This window comes from Annulohypoxylon truncatum (genome assembly GCF_022578515.1).
Source record: "Annulohypoxylon truncatum strain CBS 140777 unplaced genomic scaffold F4807scaffold_2, whole genome shotgun sequence".
NCBI lineage: Eukaryota > Fungi > Ascomycota > Sordariomycetes > Xylariales > Hypoxylaceae > Annulohypoxylon > Annulohypoxylon truncatum.
Genome location: NW_025953788.1, coordinates 1,460,493 through 1,472,965, shown reverse-complemented (window position 1 = coordinate 1,472,965; position 12,473 = coordinate 1,460,493). Strand labels below are relative to the sequence as shown.

General features: G+C 49.8%; 5 protein-coding genes across 5 annotated transcripts; 2 read left to right on the top strand and 3 right to left on the bottom strand.

The window, feature by feature from the left end:
- Nucleotides 1–374: 374 nt before the first annotated feature.
- On the top strand, nt 375–2,875 carry F4807DRAFT_127654 (protein serine/threonine phosphatase 2C). Its single transcript, XM_047992945.1, has 2 exons — nt 375–668; nt 815–2,875. Exons 1-2 carry the CDS (start codon nt 617–619, stop codon nt 2,686–2,688), a joined length of 1,926 nt encoding a protein of 641 aa, XP_047858940.1. The 5' UTR covers nt 375–616; the 3' UTR covers nt 2,689–2,875.
- Nucleotides 2,876–3,090: 215 nt separating this feature from the next.
- Nucleotides 3,091–5,072, bottom strand: F4807DRAFT_408009 (DUF1977-domain-containing protein). Its single transcript, XM_047996408.1, has 2 exons — nt 4,142–5,072; nt 3,091–4,056 (listed from the first exon to the last, which is right to left on the bottom strand). The coding sequence occupies exons 1-2, from the start codon at nt 4,683–4,685 to the stop codon at nt 3,506–3,508; spliced, it is 1,095 nt and encodes a 364-aa protein (XP_047858939.1). The 5' UTR covers nt 4,686–5,072; the 3' UTR covers nt 3,091–3,505.
- Nucleotides 5,073–5,302: 230 nt separating this feature from the next.
- Nucleotides 5,303–6,255, top strand: F4807DRAFT_127628 (uncharacterized protein). The gene is made up of 2 exons (XM_047992944.1): nt 5,303–5,650; nt 5,804–6,255. Exons 1-2 carry the CDS (start codon nt 5,596–5,598, stop codon nt 6,160–6,162), a joined length of 414 nt encoding a protein of 137 aa, XP_047858938.1. The 5' UTR covers nt 5,303–5,595; the 3' UTR covers nt 6,163–6,255.
- A 7-nt stretch (nt 6,256–6,262) lies between these two features.
- Nucleotides 6,263–8,092, bottom strand: F4807DRAFT_408004 (tyrosine phosphatase family-domain-containing protein). Its single transcript, XM_047996407.1, has one exon. It carries the CDS (start codon nt 7,635–7,637, stop codon nt 6,852–6,854), a length of 786 nt encoding a protein of 261 aa, XP_047858937.1. The 5' UTR covers nt 7,638–8,092; the 3' UTR covers nt 6,263–6,851.
- A 2,778-nt stretch (nt 8,093–10,870) lies between these two features.
- On the bottom strand, nt 10,871–12,473 carry F4807DRAFT_456055 (FAD dependent oxidoreductase; the record flags this gene model as incomplete). Its single annotated transcript, XM_048000825.1, has 3 exons — nt 10,871–11,256; nt 11,465–12,222; nt 12,361–12,473. 3 exons carry the CDS (start codon nt 12,471–12,473, stop codon nt 10,871–10,873), a joined length of 1,257 nt encoding a protein of 418 aa, XP_047858936.1.

The following is a 12,473-nucleotide window of genomic DNA, read 5'->3' as shown; positions in this document are numbered from 1 at the left end:
CTACGCGACGTACGTGTAGGGACTGAATAGGTACATCTTACATGGATACACGAAGAAACCCCACCCAACGTTGAGGAGAGGACAAATTCAATTGAGTTAGCGCTGGAAGTTGGTGGGGTCTTCCGCCTCATCGGTCCAAATCGTCGGGTTGGGGGCGACAACACCTTCCTCTGTTCTATGAGGAAGCCTCACCTGGCAATGCGATTGCTTTTTCCCAAGCTGCCTAAGCCACATTCACACTTATCACTCTTCCCAACAAATAAGCTTCATTCTACCTATTTTCTTTCTATCTTCTTACATATATACAGAATACCCATATTAGTAAATTGAGTCGACACTATTATAATATATACCCTGTCTCGGTCTTCTTGCCTCTATTCAAGTTTCATCAATTGGTGCCTCTATCTTAGTTTCGTCATATCGGTAATTGCATCATTGTCTTACCCACTCTTCTCTACTGCCAACCCGCGAACCCACGAACGTCGAGTCTTCCGATTTAGGACCTACATTCTTACTAGGCCCGGGCCTCATGGATATGCTGCGCGCATGGTGAAGTTGAATCCTATCAATAAACCCTAGTTGTCCTCTAGAAACTAGGGAGTCTTCCTACCTTGCCATGGGTTTAAGTCGTGGGCCGCCGAAGAGGTGGTCCTTGAACGATACATATGGTCAGTGAGCCACCTCGAACCTCGAAGTCGAATTTCGAATTACGAACTTCAAACTTCAGATTTCGGACTTCTCTGCATAGCACATGTCTTAATCTTGCATCAATGTCCCGAACTCAGCTAATAAGACCCGTCGCCTCCCAACATAGGCTTCATCGCAACTTTCTTCGACGCACAGGCGCGAACATACACGCGCAGAGCCACTTCGAGATGTATGACGGCGAGGCAACAGCAATCTAGATCGTTGTCAGTAGCACATGACGCGAACCCGACGTCGTCTCGCGTCGAACCACCGAACTCCCAGGTTACTCCCTCTCCGCGTCATATTCAACGTGGCTTTCACACGTACTTCGTCACACACCTGCCATCCTCCTCCCTGCATCCGGATTCGCGTGCTCCAGCTGGTCCTCACCACAAGCTTCCTCGGTCCGCTGCCGCGCCCCATAACTCGGCTTCCGGCGCCGCACCCGTATCCCCACCCCACCTACCGGCCAACCGCGACTTAACTGTTGTTCGCATACCTCTACGCAGTGCCAAGCACCATTTTGGGGTTGCCGACTCGAGAGGCTCTCGGCCTTACAATGAGGATACCAATCAGGCGGGCACCATAGATATGCCCGCATTCGCGAAGCGCGCCCCTATCAGTTTGGTTAGAAGTTCTATGAACAAGGCAGGAGAGGGTACATCGGCCGATAGCGCATATGGAGACCCCCAAATTTTCTACTTTGGAGTCTTCGACGGCCATGGCGGCACACAATGCAGTGACTTTCTACGAGATGAGCTTCACGGTTACATAGAAGAGGCCGCTCAGGACTTCGAGCTCAAAAGCAGCCTGAGGGCTCTACGTAAAGGTCGAAGTCCTGATTCGGGTTCTACCGAGGTACCCAGCACTCCGATCTTATCCGATGCCGAATCCGGCGGCCAGAAGAAGCTGGATCAGTTGGACATCAAAGGTTCGGAGGCTGTCGCGGCCAAAGCTGATATCCCCGAAATTGATAAGCACGGAGCAATTCGAGAAGTCGACAATGCCAGTGCTGTCAAAGGTGTTCAGCCCGTCCCAGCTAACGCCTCGCATTCCAAAGCTCTTCAGCTGCAGAAAGATCTTGTGGCAGAATATAAGAACACCATAGGTGGATATTTTAGGCGATTTCATCCTCCGCATTTCCATTTAAGGCAAGATCCGGACTCCCCTGAACCTCCTGTCAGTATCGAAACCGTTCTCACGTATGCCTTTCTCCGCGCCGACCTCGACTTTGTTGCAGCTCAAGCCCGTAAGCCAGATCCGGACGATCCTTACGTATCCGATACGGCGTTGAATTACGACGAAGTGCTGGGGAAGCCGCACCATATACCTCCTTCTGGCCAGGGTATCGGCGGGCGCACACGTTTCAAGGGGGGTTCGACAGCTTCGGTAGCTCTCATTTCGACGCCGACTCCCGCACCATTCTGGCACCCGGCAGCGAGCTCTACGTTACTAGTTGGGCACGTGGGTGACACGCGCATCCTCCTATGTGAAACAGCTACTGGTCTCCCTCGTCCCCTAACTTCAGATCACCGTCCGAGCTCCCCAAGCGAATCCCACCGGCTGCGCCGATTCGCGGCATCTTTCGTTACGGACTCGTTCGGCGAGGAACGGATCCAGGGTCTTGCCAATTCTCGGGCCTTCGGAGATATGGCTTCTAAGCGACTTGGCGTCTCCGCAGAACCCGAAATCACTCGCACGGAGTTAGGGCCCGCTCAGTACAGCTTCATCGTCCTCATGTCCGATGGTGTGTCTGGGACGCTGAGCGACCAGGAGATCGTAGACGTGGTCAAGGAGGCTAAGACGCCGGAACAGGGCGCGAGGGACGTGGTGGCGTACGCGACCGAGGTGAGTAGCGATGGCGATAACGCGACTTGTCTCGTAGTCCGCCTCGGCGGGTGGGAGCGTAGGAGCGAGGGCGGACTAGGCAGCTTAGGTACCAAGGAGATTCGGGATTTCAGACGCAATGAAGCTTTGGATCCACGGCGGGATATAAGATAGGGGGGTGGGTTAGTAGACGTATATACACTTGCATACGGGCGTGGCCGCATGGTTTAAACGCAGGCGTTGGTCTTATAAAGGGGTTCCAGGGGGGTACGATGTCATTTAAAGTTTATTTAAGCATTACCTACATACGTAAAGCCAGTAGTAGAATACGAATCGGCCACCCGGTTACTGAGTTACAATATTGTTTATTTAATAACCAGTATGCTATGTTGTGTTAAGTTGAATTGTCCTGGTTGCTGCAGCCCAAGGAGGTGACGGGCTTATTCCATCAACACCGAAGTTGAGTAGGTAACTAAAAGGTTGATATAATAATTGTAGTTACAAGAGGCTTCAAGCCACACAAGTATTAAGATATAACCTTCACGTACATCGGCTTAAGTTAGGTTACGTCGAATGTTTCCTAACCAAAGGCGTAAAACTTCCCTAGGTACATATATAGATACGACAGCCAGAATCCAGAAACACATGAGCGTGTAACAGCAGTGGGATTACTTTAACTTCAGCCGCCCATTACTTCGGTTCTCTAAATCTAGCGAACACACGACGCCGTTCTCAACCTCGCCCCCTCGGTGCTTACCACATATCACGTATTTCGAAACTCTTCGCCTTCGAACAGTCGGAATTCTTTTCATTAGGTGTTGAGCATGATCCTAATCCAGCTCAACTGTCGCTTACACTGACATCTATCTAAGCTACGCTCGTCTCCGGATGAAAACCTAGGCCACGCCACGCCCACGCCTGACGTACCGAGACACCAAGGCACCGAGCAACCAAAAAAATCAATTATCGTGGGAACGAGCTCAGACCGGGGCTACCGCGAAACGCCCAGAGCGTCCATGCGTTTGCACGACGACATCTCGAACTGTTCCGCGATCTTCATCTTCTCCGGATCCGTCCCGCCCCACCAGGTGTACGCCTTGTCGATCAGATCCTGCCTCGTACGCATCTCTGCTTCGCAACGACGGCCCAGAATTCTCACGAACCCGGTCTCGGCTTCCTTATCTAGTTGCTGTAGCTTGTAATCATTCCAACCTACGATCTCGTTCGGATCGATAAAGTAGTCGACGTTTAATCTCGGCGTCATCCGGCGGTGAATTTGGGGCGGTACCGGGTGGTCGAACACCATCTGAGGCATCCTCGGTGACAAATCCGCTCCGCCGGAGAAAATGGATGATAGCAGTGGGAATATGAAAAGGAAGAGGATCGGAAGGAGGCTGATGAGCGTGTCCCAGCCCGTCTGCGGTCGCTGCTCGCCCTCGGCTTCTCGAGGCCTCCTCCGCGGACCCCCGCCGCCCATCTGATGTACGCGAAACCCTCTATTACCGCCGATATTAAAAACGAATTGCGGACCCGTGTCAAATCCTATATCATATTAGCTGCCGTAAACCCCTTTTATCCCCTCCCACACGGGAGAAGAGAGGAGCAAAGGACATGGGCTCCAACTTACCACCGAACGGACCGCCAAACCCGCCCCCGAAAAACCGCTGGAACATCTCCTCCGGGCTAATCTCGTCGTCCCACATGCCCCCTCCGCCAAACCCAGCTCCCGGGCCCCCAGGCCTCGCGCCAGCGAAGCCGCTAAACGGGTTTCCGGCCTGGGCCCTGGCGCTCTCGAACCTGCTATCCGGGTCGGTGCCGAAGCGGTCGTACTTGTCGCGCTTCTCCTTGTCGCCGAGCACGCCGAAGGCGCGGCTGACCATCTTGAAGGCCTCGTCGGCGTGCTCGTGGCCGTTCTTGTCGGGGTGCGTGAGCAGGGACTGCTTGCGGTACGCCTTCTTGATGTCGGCGTCGCTGCAGGTCGACCGCACCGTCTCGAGCCCGAGGATGTCGTAGAAGGCCGTCGCCTTGCACCGCCGGATCCGCAGCACCGCGGCTTTTTGTTCGGGAGTGCATTTTCGCTCTTGGTTCCCCTGGTTGTGCTCCCGTGACCGCGGCGCCGATGATCCGCTGCTCGTGCCGCCGTCGACGCCGGAGGATGTTGCGCTGGGCATGGTCTGTTGGAGACCGTGCGAGGATGGGTGGGTGTGCGTATATATGTGTTGGTGGGTGGGAGAGAATTGGTTATTTGTCACTTCGCTTTCGTAGGTTATACTGTTTTTTTTTTTTTTTTCGTGTGATTGTAGGTACGAATTGGTATCGGAAACGGTATCTATCTAGGGATCTAAGTAGGTGTACGAGGCTCTGCGTGAAAACGGGAGACGGCGACAAATGAATGGACGGAAGAGAAAAGGTCCTCTAAAGACGACACGATGAGAGAGTTTTGGTCGAATTAAATCAGAGAATGGAAGAGATTAGAATGGTATCAAGATTGACGACGTGAGGCTGAAAATAGAAGACGATCTCGTAAGTTCCCAAATTCTAGTATTTTGTCATGTAGATGCATGGGTTTCCTTTTGCAAAGTGGCTTCAAAAAGTCGGCAAGTCCAGATTGAATTGGGGCTTATTTGTGGCTTGCGTCTTCTGATAGGCAGATACGGTGTTACCCGTCAACAGCGGTAGGCGCGCAGCAGGCCGATTAGGTAAACTGATAGCTGGGAGTGGGTCCTAGACTACATTTATCGCCCCACCCAGGAACTTGAGTTCTTGTGCTCTTCCAATAGAATAATAAGGATTTTTCTAGCGAATTGAGCCTCATCGTCATTGACCTGTGAAGATTCAAATTTTGGTCTTCATTTTCAACCCGATTTCGCAAGAGCTTTCGAGAGCTGGGAAGTCTGAGAGCACCGTAACTCGATTAGCTCTTCCACCACCGAAACCACTATCTTCGAGTGTCTATCATTCGTTAATTTATTCAGTAAATCTGAAGAATTGGCTCCCGTGACCTAGAAAGTACAAGGGAAGCGGCAAACGGGAATCGGGAATCCCGCCTCAAACACCTAGGGATTGCACACTCGTTCAAGCATGGCACAAACAGAACCGTCAAAATCTATTCAAGAACGAATAGAAGCATGGGGAAGTATGTATGACTCTCTTCCACTCTCTCGAACTAATATTTACATTTTATTTTTCATTATTTTGTACTTCATCCAATGAGCACATCCATGCTCTCTAGCCGATGAGTTTCTAGGTACTCAGAGATGGAGGTCCATATAGCTAACACGCATGGTAGATTCCTCCTTAGCGCCCACGGGCCTCGCAACCCTCTTGACGGCCTTGCATTTCCGTCCATTCCAAGTCCGGCCTATGCTTTTCGTGCCTGCTCTGCTCTTCTGTAGCTACTCGAACTTGCAAGGCTTTAAAATAGACAGTGCCGGCATGACAGCTGCGGCCAGCGGTACGTATGCTCTGATAGCTATGAGAAGGCGACCAACTACCTTCATGAGTCGTTTCTCCGCCAGAGGTATCGTAAGAGGTGCCGCTGTTGGTCTAGGATTCGCCAACGCGGTCGCTGGTGGCTGGGTATATGCTAATGGCGATCGTGAGAAGGAAAAGGAGGAGAGGAAGAATAACCCTCGATGGGTTGAGTAGACCAAGTCACTGGCATGATATGGCATAATATAACATAATGCAAGACCTATTAAAAAGATACAGCATATACGATTCACAGATGTCACATTATTGATTTACAAGTTTGTGAGTGACTTCATCAAATTGTCGAATTGAGTTATCCCAAGATCCTCTAATCCATCACTTTGATTTCTCTAGACAATGTAATCTTCAAACTTCTCGAATTAAGTTCTGCCACCGTTCCTCTGCCTGCTCCCCTGATTCTTGATGATTGTCAATGGTCGAAATTGATGTAGACAAAGGAGAAAGATACGACGGACTTGTCCATCGAAGCCGATCCGTAATAAACGCCGGGAGACTCCTCAGCACTTGAATGGTCCCCTAAACCGACCGCCCTTTATGAAACCCCCCTATCCTGTGCACCACTTGAAATAGGTCCAATTTTGTTCTTGATGCCATATGCAACGTAACTTCCCCCGTCCCTTCAATCTGCTCCCTTTTCTAATGCAATGTAATGCAGTTGATGCGCAGAATATGCTTTATGCTGTGCTCCGTGCTCCAGATCTATTAGACTTGCTGAATTGTAAATCTCCTCAAGACCAGTTTCCTTCGATTACCATCTAGATAATATGTCAAGACGTAAACCTCAATTAGGTAGTGGCCCTTGATGTCGATAGCACCCCGTCATAGGATGGCAATGCCATTCCGAATCAAGCCGTAGTAAGTAGTAAAATTCTAGTAGAGTACATCCAGACAGATACGGTGAAAGAGGCCAGCATCACCATACCGTAAAAAGTGTTCTGGATGAGAGGTAGACGGCTTGGTTTTGGCATGACGCTCCTCAGGTCGGACACGCTGAAGTTGGTGATATACTTCACGTCTGTCTCTCTAACCTTTGGCTCGGCAAATTTGGTGTACTCGCGAATGATGCTGGTGGTGTCCCATTCGCTGGCCTTGCGGAGTATGCCGACAACGCACCCGGTTCGGTGCTTTCCTTGGTTGCAGTGAACAAGTAGGGGATAGTTCTTTCGATTGCCGACAACCGCGATGATAGATTGCATGGTCTTTGCCGGAATATCAGCCTTTTTAGTACCGGCCATGTCGAAAATCTCGTGCTTGATATGATTGCCTTTGATGAACTGCTCGTAACCATCGGGAAGCTCTTTGCCAACTAGGGTGACGATAGTCTTAAGCTTAAGAGTGCGCATGAACGAATAATCCGGTGCCTGAGGGTAGCCGCTACGGTATAAGCCGGGGACTACCATAGCAAAGTTGACCGGTGGAGCGCCGGTGAGAGCCAAGGGTCGGTCGACGGCGATGTCCTTTGCAGAGATGTACGCCTCTCGCAGCACCACCTCGGGAGATTCCGTTCCGATGTTGATCAAGTAAAGTGATTGATGTCTCTCTTCGTCGTTGTGGGACATTGTTTTGCGGTCTTGTGCGGATGCACGGTCCCCTTCACAAAGGGAATGCTTTCCGGATATCATCTTCCCCATCTCTTCCAACGCGCTTAGCCCTGTGTGACGTATGCAGCAAATGAAACGGAATCTTGCAATTGATTCCGGTGTTTCCGGCAAGATCTCTCGTGTATGGTCAGAATTGTAAATTAGAACGTGCCGGGTGAGAATCGGCAGTGATGATGTTTATGTCAAGGTAGAATGGTGCTAAAGCGTGTTGAAATCAGAGGATGAGTTGAAGATGTCGACCTATCCGCGAGACGCGTGATCAAAGCGAATCGAGAGAGCCTGTCATGCTGGTAAGACGTAATGTAGATATCATCTTGTCTATTTAAGAGAGGCTGTTGTAGATGTAGTATTGGAATGTGCGTGCTGTATTTGGCACTCAGTGTGTATTTGAGAATAATGAAAGAGTTAAGTAGAAGGGATGGTTGTTGTATGGAGGTTGTTGAGTGAACAATAAAATGGAGACTGGAGAAAATATGGAAGGGGTTTGTTCGGTAACCGCGCTATTGTGTTAGATGGGTCGCCCTTTTAAATCATGCTAAGTCAAAGTTAAGGGTCTTTTCTAAGGCGAACAGGGCCCCAACAGGGCTAACCAGTGTGGGTAGGTTTAGTGGAGTTATCTCCGTAACTCTAGCGCTTTAGCTGCTTTAGCTCTAAACTCTAACACTAGGTTCCTGGTATTAGTGACCTATTAACAGTTCACTTTGACAATTGGAATGGAGAATAGAGTTTTGTAACATTAAACTATATAGCCAGTCACTGCATCTTTGCATTAGTGAAAATATTCTATTTGATGTAGCAACTTAGTTAGTAAATTGAGTTAGAGTATCGTATGTGTTATGATAATCAATACAAGGGACGTACGTCTGAGTAGGGTCCCTCCCAAAAGTCCATGCATGTAGGTGAAAGGTTACTCGCGGTACGAGGGGTTTCGTTCGAATACCCGACTGCTCCTGACTCGGAATGGGGCAGAATGGAGCAGAATGATCTGGGTAATGAGGAAATTAAGTGGTAGTCCGTCTCAATCCAGATCCTGATATCTTCGTTCCATGGATTTCTAATGTAGAGTTTGCGTAGGTACATATGTATCTATCTAGGATCTTTCCCTGTGGGAAAAGTCAATTTATCTGAGGTGATTGGACGGTATGACTGTGTACATGTATGTATACATCCGTATAAAGTAGGCGGTGACAAGTCCCCTAAAGCAGCTTCCGGCAGATTCATGTCAATAACCAATGACGCAGGCGGCAGGTGCTGCAGCGGTGTTACCTGGAGTCCTGGAGACCTGGGATGTGCTAACACAGATTGGGTTTAGGTGAAGGCCTACGATGTTCAAGCACCCCGCTACTAAAGTATCTACGCAGCTACGCAGTAACCTCGCTATTTTTAATCTCGCTCTTATGGAGCGGCTTTAGCGGCGGGGGCTAACATCCGGGGTCCGTGCCGGTCTCATCTGTCTTTCAAGGCTCGTTGCTTCTGACGGAACACTCTTCCAAACGACTACATTCCTCTGTACATCCAGACATGGATGCACTTGCCTGGCAGGTAATCCACAGTCGAGCAGTCACGGGGCTCTACTACGTAGTATAGCAACTGGCAGTCAACTATTAACAAACTACCAACTAATCAACTAATCAACTACCAAGGCAACTCTTTTACCAAATTCGTATAGGCATGGCATGATCTCTCAATCATACGTACATACATACCTCCAGGGTTACCCTACCTAGGAGAACAAATAGGAGCATATATCTCCTCATCGTTTACAAGACATACAGATGGAAAAGTGTCGTGTTACTCGACCTTAATGAGACAACCCGTTGCTCAAAGAATGCTCAGGGGAACTTTGGAGTAGCACCTATCCTTCAGCCTACATGCGTGAGTTCTATATAGGCAATGTCGATGTCCTCCGGGGCTACTATTCGACAGCCCATATTGCAGAAGTTGAGAAAGGTTGAACACCTTCAGCTCCTCCGACCTATTCGCCACTTGTGTACACATATCAATACCCGTGTGGGTAGATATTTTGCTAACTTTTCATAGGGTCACTCCAGGAATCTAAGATGCCTTTCGAAGCCATTCCATCTGCACCGATTGGATGGCATTGATGGCTATAGCGGTTCTAGGCTATTCTGTTTCAGCTCGCAAGAATGCTCGAGAAATCCGCGTATCTTCACACATCTTCGCATCTAATTTTGCTTTGCTCAGTAATTGTCGAGTGGTTCATGTGAGCGCAAATTTCGCAAAAGCATTACCACTCACCGCAAAGCTTACTTTCGAGTGAGTCAAAACGTCTGACTACCTTGATCGATACTCAGAAGGCTTACTTGGGCATATCCGAAATCGACATAACTTCCCACTGTTCTCATTATCCCCGCTTTCCCTCATTCAACAATACCTGAACTATTTGCATAGCATATGCTTTCTTTTCCCCTCTAGGAAGGCCAGGAAGAGAGCCGTGGGTTAAAGTATGTGGGTATCTCAATCCGTGCTGAATTTATGAGTTCTCTTGGATTTTGTTCGACATAAAATTATGCTCGTTTGGCTCGTTCGACACGTGTCTCCAGTGTTGCCCCTAGCCCCTTTCCTGCACATGTATAGTAAGACGATCAATTAGATCGTCACGAAAGCAGGTATGCATTCTCGCATGCGTCACGGGTGTTGTGATGCAGGTACTTATCTCAAGGCGCCGACATGCTAGAGTAACTATTATAGGATACTACTTACATATATACGTACCTAACATAGGTAGAGCGTATTGTATGAGGTCGCTTATTCACATTCACAGGACAGCAACCGCCTGCCGATTCGGAGTGGCAACAGGGATTTATCAGCCTTACCTACTAAGGTACCCCGTCCTGTTTATCCCAACAATAACGCCATCGTAGCCAACCTTGGTAGTTAACAGCCCTTCATATAATATTAGTCACGTCCCGTGCAAGATATTTACCATTACGTCCGTTTTCGTTCGTCTCTGGTCACGAAGGTGGTCAGATTTCACCGCTAGATGACGCGCATTTTCCTTTTCTAGTCATATCTTGTCGTATTACTTCATCTATACCGTAGCTATAGGCGAAGAAGGAAAAAAAGAAAAAATCGAGCCCGCCATCTATTATGGATACGCCGAAAGATGCCCGTTTCTCCTTAACCCCACTACCGATGGGTAGAATTGACATAGAAGCGTACCTAGTGAGAGAAAACAATTGACAAATCAAATACCTTGGTAACTTCAACTCCCGTATCTTCGTATTTCCGTTTCAACCATTTCAGTGTTTTACCGGAATTCGCTGGAATCCGGCTGCTTTTCGTTCGAATACCGTCTCGCTCATTGGTCTGGCCGGAATTCCCTCAAGAGCCTCGTCTACAAGCATCGCCACATCTTGAGCGCAGCCGAATGACAGACTCCAGCCGGCACCACCGTGTCCGTAAGAGTGAATGATGCGGCTACCTGTCCTGCGAAGCTCGCGCTCGACCCTTACGTTTTGACCTCTGAACGGGCGGAGGCCCTGCGCGAGCGGGTAATCGGGGTCGAGGCGCGCATTCTCTAGACCTGGTAAGAATTTCTCGCACCTTTCTCTCATCCTGCGAATGATGGGAGTATCTAGCGTAAGGTCTAGATTCCATTCGTGAGGCTCCGTTATACCGCCGATTACTGCGAACCAAAACGTTAGCAAATCTGAATTGTACCTCGTCTTATGTCGTCTTATTTATTGTTCATTCATTCATTCATTCCCATCATATCAGGAAGGAGGATGAGAATTCAGTTCATTTTCACGTCGAATCAGTCGATTCTTGACGTTTTTGGATAATCGCTCGAACGATGACGACAGAATAAGGGAAGTTAAGAGCGAGATGCTTACACAAAATGTTGTCATTTCTAGGGACGAGGAAGATGATCTCGTTGGAAGAGTGAGCTGCGTCTGCCGTAATAGTCAGAGCCGCCTCTACTTTCGGGAAGTCCGCCCCGTCGTTGATGACTCGGATGAGTCCACCTCTGATCGGGTAGACGGTCTCGTCGCCGGCGAGCTCTTGGGCTTGCAGGCCCGTGCAATTAATTATGACGTCGGCTTCGAATCGAGCCCTCAGCGCGTCTTCGATCTCGACAAGGTCGTCGTGGATGGTTTCCGTGACGAGCTCAGCTCCCTTGCTCTCGACGAGCTCCGTCAGCCAGCCCATCGCTTTGTCGGTGTCGATGACCGGAGCCAGCAGCTCGTACGCATCCACGGCGCCGTATGATGGGTCGACCCTTCTTTCGTCGATGATGTCAGCGCCCCGGTAGAACCCTCTCACACCGCTAGCCATGATCTCGGTCATCTTATCGACCTGGGCCTTATCGCTCTCCACGGGCTCGGGGAAGAAGAAGTCTGACGGCATCATACGCACGCCCGACGCCTCACTCAGCTGGGGAATGGACGCGATCCCGTCCCAGATGTGGTACGCCGTCATCGACCAGTGCTTCGAGTGGGCCAGCGAGATCTTGTCGGTGTGCTGCCCGCAAACGGCAGGCGGGAACTCCCAGAGCGCTCCGGCGATCTGGGACGTCAGACGCTGCTCATCGCTGACCCACGCACTGCTGACGACTGTGACGCGGTATCCCCGATCGAGAAGGACCCAAGCTCTGCAAACAGTGGGGTTAGCACTTTTTATTTCTTTATTTCCTTAATTCTTAAATTTTTTATTGGTTCAGAAGGCTCGCTGATATAAGCGAGGAGATCTTGAGTGTTCGATCTGTTCAAGGATCAGGACCTCGACTTACGATATCAGTCCAGTGACGCCACCACCGATTATTAGTACGTGTGGGGACTTGCTAGTAGGCCTTCGAAGTGGTTGGCCTACAGGCGAGATGTCTCTCCAGAGGGTGAGCGGCAT